The sequence below is a fragment of the Lithobates pipiens genome, unplaced genomic scaffold (genome assembly GCF_037356315.1).
Source record: "Lithobates pipiens isolate NorthernLeopardFrog02 unplaced genomic scaffold, aLitPip1_a1.2 Scaffold_1, whole genome shotgun sequence".
Lineage (NCBI taxonomy): Eukaryota > Metazoa > Chordata > Amphibia > Anura > Ranidae > Lithobates > Lithobates pipiens.
In genome coordinates, this window is record NW_027507685.1 from 203,580,759 (window position 1) to 203,603,030 (window position 22,272).

Sequence of the window (22,272 nt, forward strand, 5' to 3'; positions counted from 1 at the left end):
TCCCTTGCCATTCTATTTGGCCATTTGGAGTGAAGCAAGCTAGCTTTGTGTAGGCTCAAAGACACAACTTGAAGCTTACAGAGGCTAAGGGTTTTCTCAGATTCTCTCTGGAAGCATGAGGCATCTACTCCTGACAGCTGAGGGAGTGTAATTATAACCTGCTGGTGGGATCACCATTACAGTGATAATAAACCCTTTCAAAAGCCCACTAAAGTGACTAGCCTCAGATGATACACGGTGATGAAGAAGATTGTCTCACATAAGCTGTACCTGTTTACAGTGGTGGTGCTAAAGTGGTGCTAAAAAAAGCCTTCCGTGGTCACTGCTCCCCTGATACTTCCGTGTTAACCCGGTCTTCTTTGCGGATTACAAAATCTTCAGCCTCCTGTCCTGCTGGGATGAGAAGCTGGAAACCGAAGGCTAATATTGATTCGCTAAAGTCACAAAGTGGGAGGGTTTGTGGCGCAGTGCTCTGCGCCCCGTGGACAACAAAAAATAAGCCAATTAGAGCCGCAGGCTCGAATCACGTGCTTGGAAAAAAATGACGGACCTAAAAGAAAACGATTAGGCCAGCACCCCACACAGTGCACAGCCACACACACAGAACAATTGATTTTTATGATATAAAAATAAATGATAATATAACTAACATTTTTTTACTTTAAGGTGCTAAAAAATGTTAAATATTTTATGTTATTAAAAAAAAAATCATTTTGTGACTTCTTCATCATGTGTGGGACTATGCAAACTAGGGGCCCCTGCACCTCTTATGTACTGGCCGCCACTGCTTATCTGCAGTTCTCTCTCCTCCACAGCTATATAAAGCATACAAAGCACATGGTCATTTCTCAGCTAACAAATGGCAGGGGGCAGGGATTTGACATCATACACAGCACAGAGCAGAGAGCTGAGTGTAATCGGCACCTGAGTGAAGGGAATAGACACACCGCATTCTACACAGCCTCACTGGGAAACATGCATATCTGAATATGTCTATCATCTGCTGTGTACTAGAGGGGAGGGGGCATCACCATGATTTGACAGGTGCCAGGAAAAGCTGTCAGAAGTGAAAGATGCAGATTGCAGAGAAAAGAGAGAGCAGCCAGAATCCACACTAGGTGCTATGGACTGAGGCAAGTACAAATTATATCAGGATATGCTTTGTTCATTTTCATTTTAGAAGTTTACAGCCACTTTAAAGAAAACCTGATGTTCTGCACTGCATGGACACAGCACTGGCTGGAGAATTCCTAATCTGCAGGATTGGGTGATCCCAGAAATCCAGAATACTTTTCCCAGAAGATTTTACACAACAATGTGTAGGCATCAGTGGCATCAGATCTATAAACTAGTTCATTTCTAGAAGCGAGATTTTGCAAGCAGACTATAATTGTGATTAAAAATGACAAGAATCTAAAGTTTCTTGGCAATGAACAAACAATACACAAAGAAAAAACATAAAAACATAAGAAGATAAAGAAGAAAGATAATACATATCTGTAATAAGAGACCTGGTAATACAAAAAATGTAAGTTTAATGAACAACATCATTCCGTGAAGGTTTCCTTGAAGGGATGGTAGCAGTGGAGCTAATGTAGGATATGATGCAACAGCAAAGCAAGTATGACAACCAACAAACAGAAGGCAAACACGATGCAAGTTGTAAGCCAAACAAAGGAATTCATGAACCATACCTCACTTCCCATCTCCACTGTATTTGCCAGCATTTCTTGCAGGGCTCGAACTGACAGAGACTGCTCCAGAATAAAGCAGCAAATAGCAAGATCGGGAGGTACATTCTGGAAGAGGATATAAATATAGGCATGTGGTTATGTAAAGGAAACTGACAGTGGAAAGGAGAAACAGAATAAAAATAAGGTAGGAAAGCATTAAAGAACAACCAAAAAGACTGAAAAAAATAAAAATAAATCTACAATAACATGTGAAGATAGCCAAGAGATTTTATACACTATATATATATATATATATATATATATATATATATATATAGAGATAGATATATAAATATATAGATATATAGATATATATATAGATATATATATATATAGATATATAGATATCTATTTATTTTTTTCAGCTGGAACTTGGTGGAACTTGGTTCCACCACCTATGACTCAGGCCTTCCACTCCCTGCTCACTGTTCCTTGTAAATACAGACTTTTAGCTTCTGTGTTTACAAGTGACCGCTGGTCTCCCAATGGCTCCCACAGATCTGATCTCCTGAACAGCTCCCACTGAGTGCAGGATGGGGACAAGGGAGATGCAGGTGCCTAGGGTGCGGTGCAGATGCCAACACCCCAGCTGAATACAGCAACAAAAGTAAGACACGTGGAAGATGGTGGAGTGTTTGAGGAGGGGGGAGAAGATGGGGTGGGGGCAGTGGGGGGATTGCAGGCCAAGATCAGCAGAAGAGGAGTGAAAGCAAGATGGGGATGGGGATGCAGAGGTGGGCAGTTGTAGAAGAAGACTAAACTCTGCACTATGTATTCAGCGCACCCCTGAACTCTGCACTCTGTACATAATGCACTCTTGATATTTAATGCCCCTTTAAGACCCTCCCACATTGAAAGGTGTGAGTGTGGGGAGGGAGTCGTGGGTAAAGAAAAAAAAAAAGCCCGGTGTGTGTATATTATATATATATATTTATATATATATATATTTATATATATATATATTTATATTTTTTTTTTATTAAATATGATTGCAGTATAATTTTTAAAGCTTAGCTCCAGACAATATATTTTTTTGTTTTGCTTTGGATAAAAGAAAAAAAAAGAAAAAAAAAAAAACTTTGGTTCCCCTGTGGGAGAGATTTCCAATTATTTCTTGTCCTCACAGTGACAGAAATTAAAGTAAATCTCTCCAAATGCTTGTATTCCGCTCCTCCATTTCACTAATTTGATTAGAGCTACAAATTAAAAAAAAAAAAAAACATTGTGCTAGTTCTGATAACCTGTAGAAATTTACTCCATCTGAAGACACCCGGATTGGAACAATGCTACATCTAACAGAAACGGTGGTAATAAGAATAATGAAAAAATATGAGTGGGGGAAATGTTCGATATTGTTCAATAGGTTACTATGTTTTTTGTACATTGATTTATACACTTACTGTACTGCCTTTTCATGCAGGGGTATGAGCCCCATTAGACATCCTCTTAAATGTACTGTTGAGATTAGATGGTTAACATCTATGTTTATTCTTGAAAACTTAACAAAGATCTTGGAAAATAAAAAAGAAATACATTTTGCCCGACAGTGGACTTTAACCCTTTTGCTACCACCGACATAAGGCTTACATAAGTGCCAGCGGAGATTTTTTATTTATTTATTTTTTTTTTTTACACACCCCTGGCTGCTGTCTCACCCACATGGCCAGCTGAAGCTGAGGGAAACCATCCATTCCCCGATCTCCATTAGCTGCCCGAACCCAGAAGCGGCATGTATAATGTCACTTCCAGTTTTAGGCATCATTTTCCCTGGCTACTGTGGTCAAGGAAGTGTGATCTGCATTCTATTAGCTTCAATGGAGGGCAGAGAAGACATCGGGTCTCATTAAAGAGAACATGTCATAAATAAATTACATCACATAGGGCACTTTTTGTCACCTACACTACATTGTCAAAAGTATTGGGGCACCTTTATACACATGCACTTTAATGGCATCCCAGTCTTAGTCCGTAGGGTTCAATATTGAGTTGGCCCACCCTTTACAGCTATAACAGCTTCAACTTTTCTGGGAAGGCTGTCCACAAGGATTAGGAGTGTGTCTATGGGAATGTTTGACCATTCTCCAACAAGCAAATTTGTGAGGTTAGAGACTGATGTTGCACGAGAAGGCCTGGCTTGCGCTCTCCACTCTAATTCATCCCAAAGGTGTTCTATCGGGTTGAGGTCAGGTCTCTGGGCAGGCCAGTAAATTTCCTCCACCCCAAACTTGCTTTAAATCATTTGGTGGAGGGGGGGGTTATGGTGTGGGGTTGTTTTTCAGGGGTTGGGCTTGGCTCCTCAGTTCCAGTGAGGGGAACTCTTAAGGGGTCAGCATACCAAGACATTTTGGACAATTTCATGCTCCCAACTTTGTGGGAACCGTTTGGGGTGGCCCCTTTCTGTTCCAACATGACTGCACACCAGTGCAAAAATTAAGGTTTATAAAGACATGGATGAGCGAGTTTGGGGTGGAGGAACTTGACTGGCCTGCACAGAGTCCTGACCTCAACCTGATAGAACACCTTTGGGATAAATTAAATTAGAGTGGAGACTGCAAGCCAGGCCTTCTCGTTCGCATCAGTGCCTGACCTCACAAAAGCGCTTTTGGAAGAAGCATCAAACATTCCCATAGACACACCCCTAAACCAGTTGAAGCTGTTATAACTGCAAAGGGTGGGCCAACTCAATATCGAAACCTACGAACTAAAACTGGGAAGTCATTACCGTTCATGTGCGTGTAAAGTAAATGTGATATAAAAAAAAGAGGAAAACAAAGTACTATAAAATAAGTTTACACCCAAGCACTTAAACCCTCTTCCAAAAAAATTGGAGCCTGCTCTGCCCCCAAATACATACAAATGTAAAAACACACCTGTCGGGGGCTTACATGCTTCCGCTACATATTACATATCACTGTGCTTGGTTAACTTTAAAGTGACCTGTATGGATTTTTAAATTGTCCCCTATGGAAAATATAGGTTACCGAAGTTTGATGATGTTTTACAGGCATACACAATTTTAAGCTTGACATTTTGGGTATCTATTTACGCTGTGCAGCATCTTTTATATTTTACCAGAAAATTGGGTAATATATTATATTTTCGTGCCTTATAATAAAATTTAGTGTATTTTTTTTTTACTGAAGATTTGCACTTGATAAACCATTGCACAAATATCATGCAACATAAAAATTTGGAACTACCACGATTGTATTCTTCACAGTATCTGTGTTCAAAAATATATGTTGGGAGTTTTACCTAGTTTTCAGGCCTAAAAGTATTTTTTAAACATGTGTACAAAAAAAACACTAAAACAGCATTGACAACAACAAGAGTTAAATACATTTCCTTTAATCATTGTAGTTAATGGATATTAATGATACCTGAGCATTAGACGTTGATTCCAAGTAGCAGAGGCGATTGCCGAAGCCTTCGACTCCCATGCACATCTTAAGGTTTTCTTTTCGAATTGTAGCACTGCATTGTAGGACAACCACATCCTCCTATTAAATTAGACATAAACAGAAATTATAAGAAGAGTTGAATTTGCAACATGATGACATCCTTTATCAATAGATGGTCCACTGTAAACAAACAGCTAAGCCCATCATCAGAATAGAGGTGGTGCTTTGAGTGGTGCCCACCACTGAGGTGGTGCTTTGAGTGGTGCCCACCACTGAAGGAGTGGAAACACCAGGCTCATCACTGAGTTTCTATACTGTTGATTCCTGTTGGTAGCGTGTTATACAGTTTTAACAAATCAGCAGAAAATAAGGATATACCTTTTATTGCCCAAGGAGTTTCAAGAAGACTGCACAATGCACGTGTCCCTTACACCAATGTTTCTCAACTCCAGTCCTCAAGTACCCCCAACAAGTCACGTTTTCAGGCTTTCCATTATTTTGAACTTGATTTGATCAGTTTTACTGTTTTAGTAATTACCACAGTCGTTTCATCTAAGGGAAATCTTGAAAACATGACCTGTTGGGGGTACTTGAGGACTGGAGTTGAGAAACACTGTCTTATAATACCCACCAAGAGCTAGTAAATGTATGTCTTCAACTCTACATCTCTTTATAAAATCTGTCAGGAGGGAAATGTGGAAGCTGACCTTGCATACTGAGGTCTAAATAGCTGATATGCAAATGCGTGTTCCATGTCAGTGTTTCATCATGAAGAAAAAAGGATAAGGACACAGCCCTGGACCACTCATCTTAAGAATCAGTCTACAATTGCAACTCTTCTATTTCTCACTAAAACATATTTCACAAGAAATGGAATTTAAAGAAAATATAGAAGGGGAAAGGAAGAGGAGAGGAAAGGGAAACATAAAGAAAGGCAGAAAAAAAAAAAGAAACACTAAAAGAAAGCATAGCAAACAAGAGATAAAAAGAAAGGGAAAGATAAAAAAAGAGAGTGAAGGATACAGTGAGAAAGGGGAAGGGAAGAGAAGGAAGGGAAGGGAAAGGAAGGAGAAGGGAAGGGAAAGGAAGGAGAAGGGAAGGGAAGGAAGGAGAAGGGAGGGAAGGAGAAGGGAAGGGAAGGAAGGACAAGGGAAGGGAAGGAAGGAGAAGGGAAGGAAGGGGAAGGGAAGGGGGAGGGAAGGAAGGGGAAGGGAATGAATGAGAAGTCAAGAAAGGGGAAGGGAATGAAGGAGAAGGGAAGGGAAGGAAGGAGAAGGGAAGGAAGGGGAAGGGGAGGGAAGGAAGGGGAAGGGGAAGGAAAGGGAAAGGAAAGGGAAAGGAAAGGAAAAAGGAAAAGTGGAGGAGAAAGGAAAGGAAAAAGAAAGCAATGAAAAGGAAGGGTGACTAAAGGAAGATCTAAGGAAAGAGAAAGGAAGGGAAGAGGGAATTAAAGAAAAAAAAGATAAAAGGAACATAGAGGAAGAGGTATTAAAAGGAAGAAATAAGAAAAAAAACAAGAAAGGGAAGAGGAAAGGAAAGAAAAAAGGAAATGAACATGCAAGGAAAGGAAGAGTGAAGAATAAATTAACTGTGCCATAGAATCCCCCAAAACAGGTCCAGTAGCTATTCCTAAAATGAGAAACTCACCAAAAAGTTACAGTAATGTATCGAAAATGGAACAGCGCTGGTTTCTATATTAATCCTACAATACTGTAGTAGAGGATACTAAACTAATTTCTACAACACTGTGTGTTTTACTAAATGTAATACATCAAACAATAAATATGTTGCAAATACATATTTTGTTACAGTGTAACTATCAAAGTGCTGAGTACAGAGGAAAAACAAAGTAACGTGTTATCCAAGTTCATAAATAAATAAAATATTTCCAAAGCTGTGTCCAAAAATATATTTTTTTAAATGAAGTGCCCAATAATTATTCCTTCATAAGGTGCCAGATCATAAGCAGTACTGCAGCAATCCGGCTGGAACACTTTACATGCGATTGTGTTTTTGGTGTAATGTTGATTTTATAAATAAATTGGCGGGTTTACACTGTGCTGGTTCTTCCTCTATGATTGGTATGTTGGATGCTGGTCCCGTGGTTATTAAATAATGCGGCTGTGAGAGGAGAAGAGAAGCAGGAGAAGCCATTTTTGAATCCATGCTCTTTATTGCTAGTTTTTAAAGATACCAGAAAAGTTGTTGTCCGATGAGTTTTTTGGAGCAAATGGTGGCAGTGATCACTTTGTGGTGCACTGAAGTAAAAGGTTAACATAAGATATTAGCTGTGGTCTGGCACTTGATAAAGGAATACTTTTTGGATAATGGACACTCGATTTTTGGACACAGCTTTATTTATGAACTTGGATAACACGTCACTTTTTTTTATCTGTACTCAGCACTTTGTTCTTTATTTGCACTTAGTTACACTAATAAAATATGTACTGTATTTGTAACATTTGTATTTATTGTTTGAATTGATGTATTACATTTAGTAAAACACACAGTATTGTAGAAATTAGTGTAGGATCCTACAGTATTGTAGGATTAGTATAGAACAGGGGTAGGCAAAGAAATTGAGCGTGCCGATTTTATTACAAAAAAATGTCAACTTCACACTCTCAATCATGAAAAGGATTTTTTTAATAAAGTAAATGCTGTAAATTACTTGAGTATTAGTGAGAAATTACCATCCTGCACTCTCGCGCATCAGATCAGCCCCAATTCCTGCACCTTCACACCTCATATCACTGTCCCCCCCCCCCTGCACAGCTGCCCCACCACTGTACCCCCCTGCTTTTCAGTCCCACTGCTGAACCCCCTTCTCATCCCTCCCACTACTGTACCTCCTGCACATCTGCCCCACCACTGTACCCCTTGCTCTTCTGTCCCACCACTGTAAGCCCGCTACTCATCTGCCACATCAATGCACCTGTTGCACATCTGTCTCACCTCTGTACCCCCTGCTCTTCTGCCCCACCAATATACCTCCTTTCACATTTTCCCCACTGCTCTACTTCCCCTGCTTTTCTGTCCCATCACTGAATAACCTTCTCATCTGCCCCATCACTGTATTCCCTGCTCTTCTGTCCCACTGCTGAAGCCCCTTCTCATCTCTTCCACGACTGTATCTCCCTGCACATCTGCCCCACCACTGTAGCTCCTGCTCTTCTGTCCCACCTCTGAACCCCTCTGCTCATCTGCTCCACCGCTGTACCCTTTTCTCATCTGTGATGTGCGTGATATGCAGAGTGGCAAAAGGAAGCAGAGATGAGACACATCTACCTGTCCTGGCACACTCATCCTGCTGATCTCATTCTTGAATCCAGCCCACATGCTTGTGTGTGATGTATGTGATATATGTGATGTCACATACAAGCATCTGGAATGGATGCGCGATGATGCGAACAGGGGCATTTTCTGAAAGCAGTGGTCCTGTGTAGTGATGGACGAACGTTTCGCCCGGCGGTCGTTTCGCGGCGAATTTCCGACATTCGCGGTCCGCACGTTCGAACGCCTTTTTCCGTCGTTCGCCGCGGCGGACTTACGTGTTTAATGTATACAAGAACTTTAACCTTTGGTGACACGTTTATCATGTGATACAGGACAGCCAATTGAGACATGACAGCACATGGACACTTGGACATTCCCCCTAACCTATAAATACACCCGATCCGGTGGCCATTTTACATTCTTTCTTCTGTTACGATAGGGACAGGTTCCTGTGTGGAGTAGGGAGAGATAAACCACTAGCTATTTGGTACACAAAAGTTCTTTTCAGGACTGGTATAGGTGTTAGGTGTTGATAGGTTTGCTGTGCTGCTGATTCTTGCAGCAGCCTGAGTGTCTTTTGTTAGTTTAGAGAAAGGGAAAGGACGGTGTATGCTACAGGGACAGCCAGATTAGTCTTTCATCATCATCATCATCATCATCATCATTAGCTGTTACTATCAAGGTCCACAAAAGAGCTGTTCCAGTAACCACTAATCGTTCTCTTTTTTTGCCAATTTGTATAGGGACAGGAAGGAAGCAGTGTTGTCAGGCAGTGAGGGTAATTTTAAAGACTTGCTGTTATTATTAGTTCCACAAAGGTTCTTTTCAGGACTGGTATCAGTGGTACAGTAATAGGCTTGTACATGTATAATATTCTTTCTTCCAAATATAGAAAGGATATTATACTTGACTGCTGCCCTTCTGCTGCAGTCTGCTAAACATTCACAACTCACTTGTTCCACAAAAGTTCTTATAAGGACTGGTAACTTGGTATAGGGTGCTACGGTACATAGGCTTGAGTGCGGTACAGTCTGCTGTTCTGTAAGGACCGCTATCGGTCCACAATAGATAGGGTTGACGTGCACCACTGCTGACCGCTGCCCTATACTGCAGCAGTCCTTCAGCGGTATAGGGACTGACGTACAGTCTGCTAATCACTAACACACAACCTGCTTGTTCCACAAAAGTTCTTATAAGGACTGGTAACTTGGTATAGGGTGCTACGGTACATAGGCTTGAGTGCGGTACAGTCTGCTGTTCTGTAAGGACCGCTATCGGTCCACAATAGATAGGGTTGACGTGCACCACTGCTGACCGCTGCCCTATACTGCAGCAGTCCTTCAGCGGTATAGGGACTGACGTACAGTCTGCTAAACACTAATACACAACCTGCTTGGTCCACAAAAGTTCTTATAAGGACTGGTAACTTGGTATAGGGTGCTACGGTACATAGGCTTGAGTGCGGTACAGTCTGCTGTTCTGTAAGGACCGCTATCGGTCCACAATAGATAGGGTTGACGTGCACCACTGCTGACCGCTGCCCTATACTGCAGCAGTCCTTCAGCGGTATAGGGACTGACGTACAGTCTGCTAAACACTAATACACAACCTGCTTGGTCCACAAAAGTTCTTATAAGGACTGGTAACTTGGTATAGGGTGCTACGGTACATAGGCTTGAGTGCGGTACAGTCTGCTGTTCTGTAAGGACCGCTATAGGTCCACAATAGATAGGGTTGACGTGCACCACTGCTGACCGCTCACCTATACTGCAGCAGTCCTTCAGCGGTATAGGGACTGACGTACAGTCTGCTAATCACTAACACACAACCTGCTTGTTCCACAAAAGTTCTTATAAGGACTGGTAACTTGGTATAGGGTGCTACGGTACATAGGCTTGAGTGCGGTACAGTCTGCTGTTCTGTAAGGACCGCTATCGGTCCACAATAGATAGGGTTGACGTGCACCACTGCTGACCGCTGCCCTATACTGCAGCAGTCCTTCAGCGGTATAGGGACTGACGTACAGTCTGCTAAACACTAATACACAACCTGCTTGGTCCACAAAAGTTCTTATAAGGACTGGTAACTTGGTATAGGGTGCTACGGTACATAGGCTTGAGTGCGGTACAGTCTGCTGTTCTGTAAGGACCGCTATCGGTCCACAATAGATAGGGTTGACGTGCACCACTGCTGACTGCTGCCCTATACTGCAGCAGTCCTTCATCGGTATAGGGACTAAGAGTTTTGTCACAGGGTCATTTAAAAAATGACAGGCAGAGGAAGAGGCAGGCCCTTCCGCAGGGGTGGTAGGGGTAGGGCAGGAGCAACAGGCTTGAGCCAAAGTGGGAAGTTGCAGAAGGTGCGTTCAATTACTTTAAAGGATGCACCAGACTTGGTTGAGTGGCTCGCTCAGCCTTACTCTTCTGCACCCTCCTCATCCTCTCGATCTGCACCCTCTTCTTCACTCTCTGCTATGTGCACCCCCAAAGACACTACCACCAACAACACGACCACCACCACCACCACCACATACCTTCCGCTTGAGTCACTGGAATTATTTTCCGATCCATATCAAGAGGACATTTCTGATGCGCAGCCACTCTTGGTATTGGATCAGGAAGAGGAGGTAGCAACAAGCGCTACTCAGCAGTCTGACGACAGTACCCAGATCAGCCCAAGGAGGAGGTTGGTCCCCGGTGTTGCTGCCTACTCCGAGATCTCTACTTATAGCGGTGGGGAAGGTGACGTTGATGATGACGTGTCTAGTGATGTCACGTGGGTGCCCACAAGAGAGGAAGAGGAGGGGAGTTCAGAGGGAGATATGGACCAGCAGATAGGGAGGAGAAGCAGCAATGACTTACATTGCACAGCAGGGACAAAGCAGACTGCAAATGTATCAGGAGCGAGTCATCGACCATGTACGGTCACATCTGGCGCTCCCAGGACACCGGCACATGGCTCCGCAGTGTGGGCTTTTTTTTAACGTGTCCGCTGCTGACAATAGCGTTGCCATCTGCAATCTTTGCAGTCAACGCGTTAGTCGCGGTAAGCCCAATACTCACCTAGGGACGACCGCCTTAAGAAGGCACATGAGCAGCCATCACCGAGCCCAGTGGGAGCAACGGAACACACAAAGCCACACTGCAGGCTCTCACCGTCCAGCCTCGTCTTCTACTTCTCCTTCTCCTCTCTCCTCACAATTGTCCTCCACTCCACCTTCCATCACGCCAAGCTCACATTTTTCTGCAAAAAGGCAGGCTTCCGTGGGCCTAATGTTTGAGCGTAAAAAAATGATGACGCCGGATAACCCTCTTGCCCAACGGTTGGCGGCTGGCTTGTCAGAACTCATAGCCCGCCAACTACTGCCATATAAACTGGTGGACTCGGAGGCCTTTCGCAAATTTGTGGCCATTGGAACACCACAATGGAAGGTCCCAGGAAGGAAGTATTTCTCAGAGAAGGGCATCCCAGAGCTATATGGCCATGTTCAGCGGCAAGTGAATGTATCTCTGGCACACAGTGTCGGTGCCAAGATACATCTGACCACAGACACGTGGTCTAGCAAACACGGGCAGGGAAGGTATATCAGTTTTACTGCCCACTGGGTGAACCTTCTGACGGCCGTCAAGCATGTAACCCGTGGCACCCGTGTAGATTTGGTTTTACCGCCACGGATTGCATGCAGGCCTGACTCTTCTTCTCCTCCTCCTACTCCATCCTCCTCCCTCTCCTCCTCAGCTGCCTCCTCCTTTTCCGCTGCTAGCGTCTCTTCCGCTGCACCGCCCAAGCTCCCCAGAACCTATTCCACATGCCAGGTGAGACGTTGCCATGCCGTGCTGCGTCTGTTGTGCCTGGAAGCAAAGAGCCACACTGGCCCGGCACTCCTTTCAGCTTTGCGTTCACAGGCAGATGAGTGGCTAACACCGCTCAATTTGACAGTTGGTAAAGTGGTGTGTGACAACGGTGCCAATCTGCTTAGCGCATTGAAACAGGGCAAAATCACGCACGTGCCGTGCATGGCACACGTCTTAAACTTGGTCGTGCAGCGATTCCTTGTCAAATACCCTGGGGTCCAGGACATCTTGCGGCAGGCAAGGAAAATCTCGGCCCATTTCAGAAGATCTTACACGGCCATGGCTCGCCTTGCTGACATTCAGCGGCGACACCATCTGCCGGTCAGACGTCTTATTTGCGATTGCCCGACGCGATGGAACTCAACCTTCTATATGCTTGATAGGCTGCTCCAGCAGAAACGTGCAGTTAACGTCTACCTGTATGAACTCTGCGAAAGAAACGGTTCTGGGGAGCTGGGTTTTTTTTCACCGCGCCAGTGGCTGCTCATGCGCGACACATGCAGACTTCTGCGGCCATTTGAGGAGATCACCAAACTGGTCAGTCGCAGCCATGGCGCCATCAGTGACATGGTACCTTATGCCTTCTTTCTGGAGCGTGCATTGCGTCGTGTCATTGATCAGGCTGTGGAGGAGCAGGAGCGGGAAGATGAGGAAGTCGCAATGCTGGATGAATTCCCAGGGGGGGCTACTCTATCTGAGACAAGTCAACAACAGGAGTCTGATGAGGAGTCAGAGGAGGATGGTGCCGGGGCGGATGAGCAGGAGCAAGAAGAGCATGCTTTAAACCTTTCTGGGATCCCTGTTGTGCGAGGATGGGGAGAGGAGAATGAAGAGGACGACATTATCCTGGATGATGAGCAGGAGCCAGGCCACCACACCGCTTCCACTTTAGTGCAAATGGGGGCCTTCATGCTCCAGTGTTTTAATAGGGACCCCCGTATAAAAAGCATGAGGGTCAAGGACCAGTACTGGGTGGCAACGTACTTAGACCCCCGGTACAAACACAAAATGGCGGAAATGTTACCGCCGTCGCAGAGGGCTGTCAGAATGCAGCACTTCCAGGCCTTGCTTCGAGAAATGCTGCATTCTGCTTTTGCGTGCGCTGGCAGAGGAGCAATTCCCACTCCCAGAGAAGGATTTGCGGGTACCAATCCAACAGCGCCTGCAAGAAGAGGCCGGTTTGAAGATGTGTTGGTGACTTCGGATATGAGGTCATTCTTTCAGCCGACCCATCGACAGGTGTCATCCGGATCCAGCATCAGGGAACGCCTAGACCGTCAGGTGTCCGACTACATTGGGTTAACGGCCGATGTGGACGCTCTGAGGAGTGATGAACCCCTAGACTACTGGGTGGGCAGGCTTGACCTCTGGCCAGAGCTTGCCCAATTTGCAATCGAACTGTTGGCTTGCCCCTCATCCAGTGTCCTGTCCGAAAGGACGTTCAGCGCAGCAGGGGGGATTGTGACCGATAAGCGTACTCGCCTAGCTCACGACAGTGTTAACTACCTCACATTTCTAAAAATGAATGAGGCATGGATCTCGGAGGAATTCAACACATGTGACCAGTAGACCATGTATATGTCTATAAACTATTTTTTTAATCAAGCACACAGACCTTCTTAATTCATTTGGCTCACTTCCTTGACCCAAAAAAGCACACCGTACTATATGCCCCTACCCTCCTCTTTGAAGAGGTTGAGCGGTGTCATATTTCTACTGGGGCTGCTTATGATATCCCTGTGCTGTGCTGACTTCCTCCTGGGGGTTCTTATTATGAAGGGATCACACTATCCCTGTGCTGTGCTGACTTCCTCCTGGGGGTTCTTATTATGAGGGGATCACACCATCCCTGTGCTGTGCTGACTTCCTCCTGGGGCTGCTTACGGTGCTGCTGTCAGTGCTGTATGTCACGGTGCTGCTGTCAGTGCTGTATGTCACGGTGCTGCTGTCAGCGCTGTATGTCACGGTGCTGCTGTCAGCGCTGTATGTCACGGTGCTGCTGTCAGCGCTGTATGTCACGGTGCTGCTGTCAGCGCTGTATGTCACGGTGCTGCTGTCAGCGCTGTATGTCACGGTGCTGCTGTCAGCGCTGTATGTCACGGTGCTGCTGTCAGCGCTGTATGTCACGGTGCTGCTGTCAGCGCTGTATGTCACGGTGCTGCTGTCAGTGCTCTGTATTACGGTGCTGCTGTCAGATGCCTCTATCACGGTGCATGTGTCATTCCGGTATGTCACGCTGCTGGTGATCATCTCCTGCACCCTCTTCTTTGCCTACCCTGGTCCCTGACCTTCCCTCTCCTCCATTGCCTTCATTAGCTCCATAGTCCTGAATTGTTAGAACAATTTCCCAAATAAAATAAAAATGCTTGTAGTTATCGATCCCAAATTCACCTCATACATGTATTATGTCATTGTCCAGATGGTGGGACTACGTTTTACCCCCTAATAATTACCACGTGGCCGCAAATTCGACATGAAGGTTTGCAAAGTTCGCCTCCCATTGAAGTCAATGGGGCCCGCGGCGAACGTTCGGTTTCGCGAACGTTTGGGTCCGTTCGCATTTCGCTTTCGCGAAACGTCCCGTCGGAAGTTCGTCCATCACTAGTCCTGTGTGCAGGATCATAAGTTGGGCCCCCGCAGCTGAGAAAAAGTGTGACGCTCTGCGCCACAGGGTGTGAATTATATTGCGCTAAATACTGGCTGTGGCTTAAAGGGACACAGAGTGTCGAGGTTCAGTAGTAAGTGACGCAATAATTTCAACAAAGTTCCCAGAAGCTCAACAGTAATTCCACAAACTGAACTGTCACCTGATTGTGGTTTTCTCAATCACAGTGAAAACCAAGCGAGTCCTCTTCCTCCAGGTGGTGGATGGGGCTAGCAGGACTGTGATTGGCTTTAGCAGTAGCCAATGACAGTCCTCCTCCATCTGGAAACAGAACCCCCCCAGCAGAACTGCACCCAATCTCTTCCCCATCACAAATGCAGACGATCGCAGCTACAGCAAAGTTAGAGAAGCAAACAAGGTTTCCCATCTTTTACACTGTGTTGGGGCACAGTGCCTCCCCCTCAGTGCAGGGTGGGGAATTCTGAAACTGGAATGCATTAGGGTCTCACTGACACTTCCCTGCACTGCTCTGCTGATGGGAGGGGAGTCGAGTGCTGACAAAAGAGGCTTCTAGTGACTCTTACAGCACCAGTGCCGGGGATTGCCTACTAGAACTGTTGAATTTTTGATTAAGTAAAGGGAGAGGACAGAAAAGCAAAGGGATGTGGAAAGGAAAGCAAAGAGTAAAGGAACGCAACAGGGAAAGTGAAAAAAAAGAGGAAAGGAAAGGGGGGAGGGTAGAGAAATGAGGACTTAAATAAGAGGTAAGAAATAGGGGAGGAGATTAAACAAAAGAGAGAAGAGAAGAAAAGGGAAGGAAGAAGAGGTAAGGGAAGAAACTTGAAACATTGGCACTTTGGAAGTCAGTCACCATAAGCGTAGTTGATGCTTGAAATAAACTACCAGCAGAGGTAGTGGGACAGTCAATGGTAAATAACTGTCAGATTTTTGGATCTCAAAGTAGTACATTGTTTTGCATAGAAATTTGGTGTGTTATATTGTAGGCCTGTAATTCTTAGTAATAACACACTTAAATCTGTCCAAACAAGAGTCTAGAAGACATACCAGGTATGATAAAGTTTGAAACACGAAATCATAAATTATAATATAAATAACTATAAAAATAATATAATAATAATGAAGCAAATTTCCCCACAATCACCATCGCTCAATTCTGAAAGTGTTCTCATTTACTATCGCTGTTTTCTAGCTGGTCTAAAACCACTTTTGATGTAAAGGGAAACTTTTTCAAGTTTCCAAGCAGAAAGAACAGTATATATAATATAAAAGTGCAGGGAGGGCACTGGACAAAGCAAAACTATCCAGGAATTCTGGAGAAGGGCATACAAACACATTCTATCGATGAAGACGTGCAATCCCAATTTACCCCTTGCCAGACATGTTACCCTAGTACACAAAGGCATTTGCCCCAAATTTTCATTCATAATACTTGACCGGTTACATCTGGGCATCCGAGGGGGAGATCTAAACAAAATATTGCTCCAACTTGAACAAAAATGGATTTTTAATTTAAATGCTACCAAGCCACCCGGACTCAATGGAGCTATCTCCTTTAAACCATTTTTGGAAGGTTTGACATCCGGGGGCTCTGAATGGGAACTTCCCATGTAAGAACCCCCCCCCCCATAAAATAACTCTCCACTCATTCTAGCAAATATGACTTTAAATATTATATATAAAATTTATAAATTTTTTTTTTGTCCGTTCAATCAAATCTGTATGTGTATGGCCCCCCTTTTTTTTTTTCTTCTCCTCTTTAACGGTTCAATCAAATCCCTATGTGTATGGTCTTTTGTTTGTTTTTTGTGTTCTGTTTTTGTTTTTGCTTTGTTGTGTTTAGTTTGTGTTTAATATTAACACTGTTCTTCTCCCTTCCTTTCTCCCCGACATGGTTTTTGTTTAATTGTTGCTGCCTTGTGGGGTCTCCCCCTTTCAAGACCACCTCCGTACCACCCTTAGGGGAAGCCATGGTGTGTACTGATCCATGCTCCCGCACATTGACTCCTCCCTCGGGTGCGGGTTCCCCCACTCAGCGCACAAAGGGCCACCACTGCACTTTTCAGCGCTGGCGGCCCTTTCACATAGGGAGAGGCGGGGACATAAGTCTGTCCCCTCCCTCCTCACATTTGTGCGCTGCAAGCCAGTGACACGGGTGCGGGTCCCCGTCGGTGGCTGCCCCGGACGTCACGACACCAGGCACATGTACCCGGAAGTGACCTCCCCATATGGAGGCCAACTGCGAGATCCTTTTTGCAGCGGCTTCCTGTGGGTTTTTTTTTTTCCAGGACAGCCAATCCCATTGCCAAAGGGGAGCTTCCCCTCCCCCTAATCGGCACCGGGATACGCCCCCTCCATCTACCGCACATTACATGCGGAGGGGGCGGGCTCCTGCGCCACTGACTCGGGGGGAGTCACTATCCCTCCCTACCTCCTAGCCACTCCCACCCTCTTCCCTACTCATCCCCATCATACCCTTATTGTACCATACCCCAATTGTACTGGCATCCCAGCGCCCTTTCTCCCCCCCCCCCCCCCTTTTTTTTTTTTTTGTTCCCTTCCCCCAATTTACTATTTACACCAACTATTTCCAGACCCACTGCCTGTTTGAAACACCACTCCGACCTGAGCGCTGCTTACCACCGCCAGCTTTTTCTCCGCAATACAATTCTACTAATTTTTCAGTGGCTTTCCAGGTAATCATACTCCTATATTACTACTTTAATTGCTCACGGAGAGGCCATACCTGGTCAATCATTTCATTTTATGCTGACCTGTTTGAGCTTACTCAGTGTATGTGTGTATATTATATTATATATATATATATATATATATATATACACATATATATACATATACACATACACATATACATACACACACTACTTACTTTTATTTCAATCTCCTTTCAATCTTATTTACATCCTATGTACCCTTTTTAGATTACTCCCTGCGGGTTGTGTGAGGGACCTCCATTGACGCCCTCTGTTGGGTGAACCCCTATTTCAGTGATGGTGAACCTTGGCACCCAGATGTTTTGGAACTACATTTCCCATGATGCTCTGGCACTCTGCAGTGTAATGGAGCATCATGGGAAATGTAGTTCCAAAACATCTGGGGTGCCAAGGTTCGCCATCACCGCCCTATTTCCTCACTCAAGGTCGTGAGCCTCCCATCCAGGGCAGGAGCAATTTTTCAAGGATCAGTCTCTCTCCACTTCCTGGTTCCTTCAACGGATGCGAGAAGACACAAGGCAGCACACAACCCCCCCCCCTCCTCCTGTTCTCCTGAGGTCCATCATTGTTTTTAACTATGTATAATTATGGATGCATTTATGACGTATCGAGCTTCTGATACAGGGTCAGTACAACCTTAGCTTTTACTCAATGTTAGTATGCTAGAATGACTATAACCTTTGTATTAGCCACGCATCTTATGTTCTCTTTTTTTGTAGATTGATATTATATGTTTGCTAATCCATTTCCCTGAGGAAGAGTTTGAAACACTCGAAACGCGTTGGAATAGGAATATTCAGCTGTATTGTGCTCTTTGTGTTTATTGTATTTTGCATCCCGTTTTTGCTTTTTGTATCCACACATTCATTCATATCCCTTCTACCATTTGGGCTTCTGTTTGCCCATATAACCACTACCCCTTTGACTTTACTTGTAGTAAAATAAAAATATTTGTTTTAAAGTAAGATATTGCCTAGTAAATATTTGTCCTGCCCCTTTAAAGTCCCACTGAGGCACCCTTTCCGCATCTACCCTGGACAAAGCATTAGGGAGAAAAGGGAGGGGAAATGATTTGATACAGTAATGTATTCTGTAAGATTACACTGTACTGTATGTGATTTTTGTATTATGAAATTGCCACTGGGCTCCCCCCCATGCATCGCGACTTCTCGCAGGGAACGGAGTCCGGAACACAGAGTATCGGGTGGTGGATCCGGGAGAGGACACAGCGGGGGGACATTGCAGGATCCTGGGGACAAGGTAAAATACCTGGACCAGCAATCCCGAGTGTGGCTGGGGGTTACTGCTAATAGTACTAAAATTTAACCCCGAGCCACATTCGGGAATACCGCCAAGAGGGTTAAACATGCTTGGGACAAACATAGATCTATACTGAGACAAAAAAGTTAACGATAAGAAAAAAAAAAATGATATATATATATCAACTACATTTAAAAAAATGGGCAGACTTGGTCTATTCCATCTTTTTCTGCCATCACTTTTCTATGTTTCTGTATCTAACAAATGCCCCAAATTTCCAATATACAGCACACATTTTGAGTCTGTCCTTGGAAATATTCCTGGCTTCCAGTAATGATCAGCGTATAAGAAAATCAGTAGCTATCAGTGGCAGCTGGTGGTAAAAAAAAAAGTATTTTCTTGGGGGGGAGCGGCTAACAGTGAACCCACAGCCACCACCCCCAACCCTGGTCTGTCAAGTAGGTCAGGTCATCTGCAAACCCCCCCCCCGGGTTACAAAACCTACACTTACCGCAGGGCAGTGGCTTCTGGCGTGCGACTCCTCCCTCCTCCTCCTAGGAGGACCGCTTCTCCTTTCAGCCAATCTGGAAATGATTCGCTATTGTCACACAACTGGCTCTGCACCCTGAGCCCACCCTTTTTTGAAGCCTATTAGAGTCTCTGGCTGTATTCATGTGCTTCAAAAAACCCAGAAGGAATTCTATGCATCCGTGGTAGTTATATAAAAGTTTACTTTAGGTTTATCATTAATCTGTTTCATGGCCTTTTTGCCATTTATTTTGAAATGAAAAAGTAATTTAACTTATTACTTAAAGTTTAACTCCACTTTTGTTGAGAAAAAAAAACATTCCCCTCTGGGTGATTGATGTACATTGCAAGGATTATAACAACCTTTGTCGCAGATTCCTACCTTTTGTTATTCTGAAGAAATCCCTGTGTGTTTGTCTGTGCCCCTGTACTGGGTGGGTCTAATGGGAGTGGTTTCATCATTAACTGTCAGGTGTGCAGCTGCAGGGCACTAATGAGGAAATCGGCTGGGCCTGCATCCCTTTAGATCAGGGATATGCAATTAGTGGACCTCCAGCTGTGGCAGAACTACAAGTTCCATGAGGCATAGCAAGACTCAGAGGCAGAGGCATGATGGGACTTGTAGTTTTGCAACAGCTGGAGGTCCGCTAATTGCATTGCATATCTCTGCTTTAGATGGATGCCTGAAATCTGACTTGTATCTTAGGCAGACTTCTGGGAAAATTGGTGTGCCAATCACACAATCAGGAAATAGATATTTCTGGGGAGTGGTCATTACACATTCTGTGTACAGAACAACTCCAGGTAGCCATATTACAATGCATTCTCAGAAAATGACAATGGCTGCAGTTTGAAAAGGAAAGGTCATTTGTAATAACAATTAATTACAATATGGTTAGTGTCACAATTATATGTACTATATTATTTTTTCTTTATTTGCAACTTTTCCCCCCACGAAATTGGAGTTACCCTTTAAGCATCTCGAGTCATCATTTGCTGCAGAGAGCAAGAATGGGCAGAAGGGAGCTGTGGCAGGGACAAAGGCTACAGTGGCAGCATGAGTATAATGAGGATTACAACTAATCCTGTACATTATACTGGCATATCACCATTCACAAGCATATCACTGCTCATTGTTACGTCTGCAGTAGCTGTCAGCACTTAGGTTAGCACTCAGTAGTGATAGAATTCTAGTCCAGTTCTCCTGATAATCATGACGCATTTAAGTCATTACTTATCCTGTTCTAACAGTACAGTACTTTGAGGTGCCCATCCAACATATTTAAAGTCTGCTGATAGTAATGCAGTCAGATTCACACAGACACAACATAATTTATCAAACTGCCTGAAGGCTCAACTGTCTGCTGGCATATACAGTAAATCAGATTCAAACCTACACTGGAAAACTGTATAATATATAAAACAAGGCACACCCATGACATTGGTTTTGCAGACTATTCTGGGGTTTCTAAGGATAGAGCACAGCAGTAGCCTTTGTGACCTTCTCTCACTAACTGACTTTCCATATGGCCCTGTTAAACAGGCTGTGGAAGGGGTGGAATAATTCCTTATTCGTGTGTGTGTGTGTGTGTGTGTGTGTGTGTGTGTAGTTCACGTTTCAGCTATTTAGCTATAAGGAAAAAAAATAAATATTCACCCCTCCTAGTACAAATCATCTACCCCTAATATGTCCCTCCTAGTATACACACACATTTTTTTCCAAATCCCCCCCTCCTAGCATAAATCTTCTTTCCCCCTCCCAACACAAATCCCTCTGAATCATTACTCTTAGCCCCCCCCCCCCCAAACTTCCCCTCCTAAAACAATACTTACCCCTGCTGCCCCAAAAATTCCCCCTTCCATCACAACCCCCCCCCCCCCCCACATCACATGATACCACAGTGCCCAGGGCAGCCACCCCTCCTGTACACTCTTTTCCCTGGCCCTGGCTGCATGATGGAAAATGCCTCCTCTGCCTTCGATTGGCTATCAGCTCTGACAGTTTTCCCAGCGGTTGAGTTAGAACCACTTGTAGGCTTATATTGATGTGTTCTTGTTAGGCCCCTTTTACATATGCGGACAGTATGTCCGTATTTCATCCATCAGTTTTCGGATGATATACAGACATACATGCATCCCTATGAGGTAGTGGGTGTCAGAGAATGAACATCCGCTGACACCCGATATCATCCGTCTCCACTATGGTCCGATTCTGCAGACAGAGGAAAATCCTATTTTTCTATCCGTCCCCGTCAGAAACCATGAATCAGACTGAGACAGAAGTACAATTAAATCACACTTGTTTATTAAATAAAAATAAAAAGGTCAATAGAAAAAGCGTAGTTAAAGCATAGTCAGAGTCCAGTAACCAAATAGAGTAGTCAGCCAGGCCAGAGTTCAATAACCAGATCGGGTAATCAGCCAGGCCAGAAGTCAGGGATCTAAGTAGAGCAACAGCAAGCAGGATAAGGAGCCAGAAGGGATGTCAGCAAGCCAGTCTTTAAACAGGAACGCAGGAGATGGTTTATTGTAATGTGACCAAGGCGAAGACAGAGGTGAAGTGAGATGGACAGCTTTAAGTAGGCAGGTCAGACGAGCATGATCAGGAACAGCTGGTAACTGTGGAGATAGATGGGAGCTGGCAATTAGCCGACAACTAAGCAGCCAGCCCAGAGAAGGAAGGGCTAAGCCAGCCCTGACACTCCCATAGAGGAGAGCAGAGATCTGGCAGGACGGTCCCTGCACAGTGTGCAGGGACTGCCCTGTCATCCGCCGGCTCAGTGGGGATAAAACAAGCGATCCCCGCTGAGCAAGCGGATGTTCACGGGGCGGATCATCACGGATCCGTCCCGTGTGAAAGGG

The 22,272-nt window shown here is 44.6% G+C and overlaps 1 protein-coding gene across 13 annotated transcripts in view; it reads right to left on the reverse strand.

Moving 5' to 3' along the window:
• RYR1 (ryanodine receptor 1) overlaps window positions 1-22,272 on the reverse strand; it is a 347,489-nt gene that overhangs the window by 244,871 nt on the left and 80,346 nt on the right. For all 13 annotated transcript variants that reach the window (XM_077480582.1, XM_077480567.1, XM_077480575.1 and 10 more), the window contains exons 2-3: window positions 5,114-5,233; window positions 1,695-1,799 (exon numbers count right to left, since the gene is read on the reverse strand). In XM_077480582.1, coding sequence (XP_077336708.1) covers window positions 1,695-1,799; window positions 5,114-5,233 — 225 coding nt within the window. The remainder of the gene's footprint in view (window positions 1-1,694; window positions 1,800-5,113; window positions 5,234-22,272) is intronic.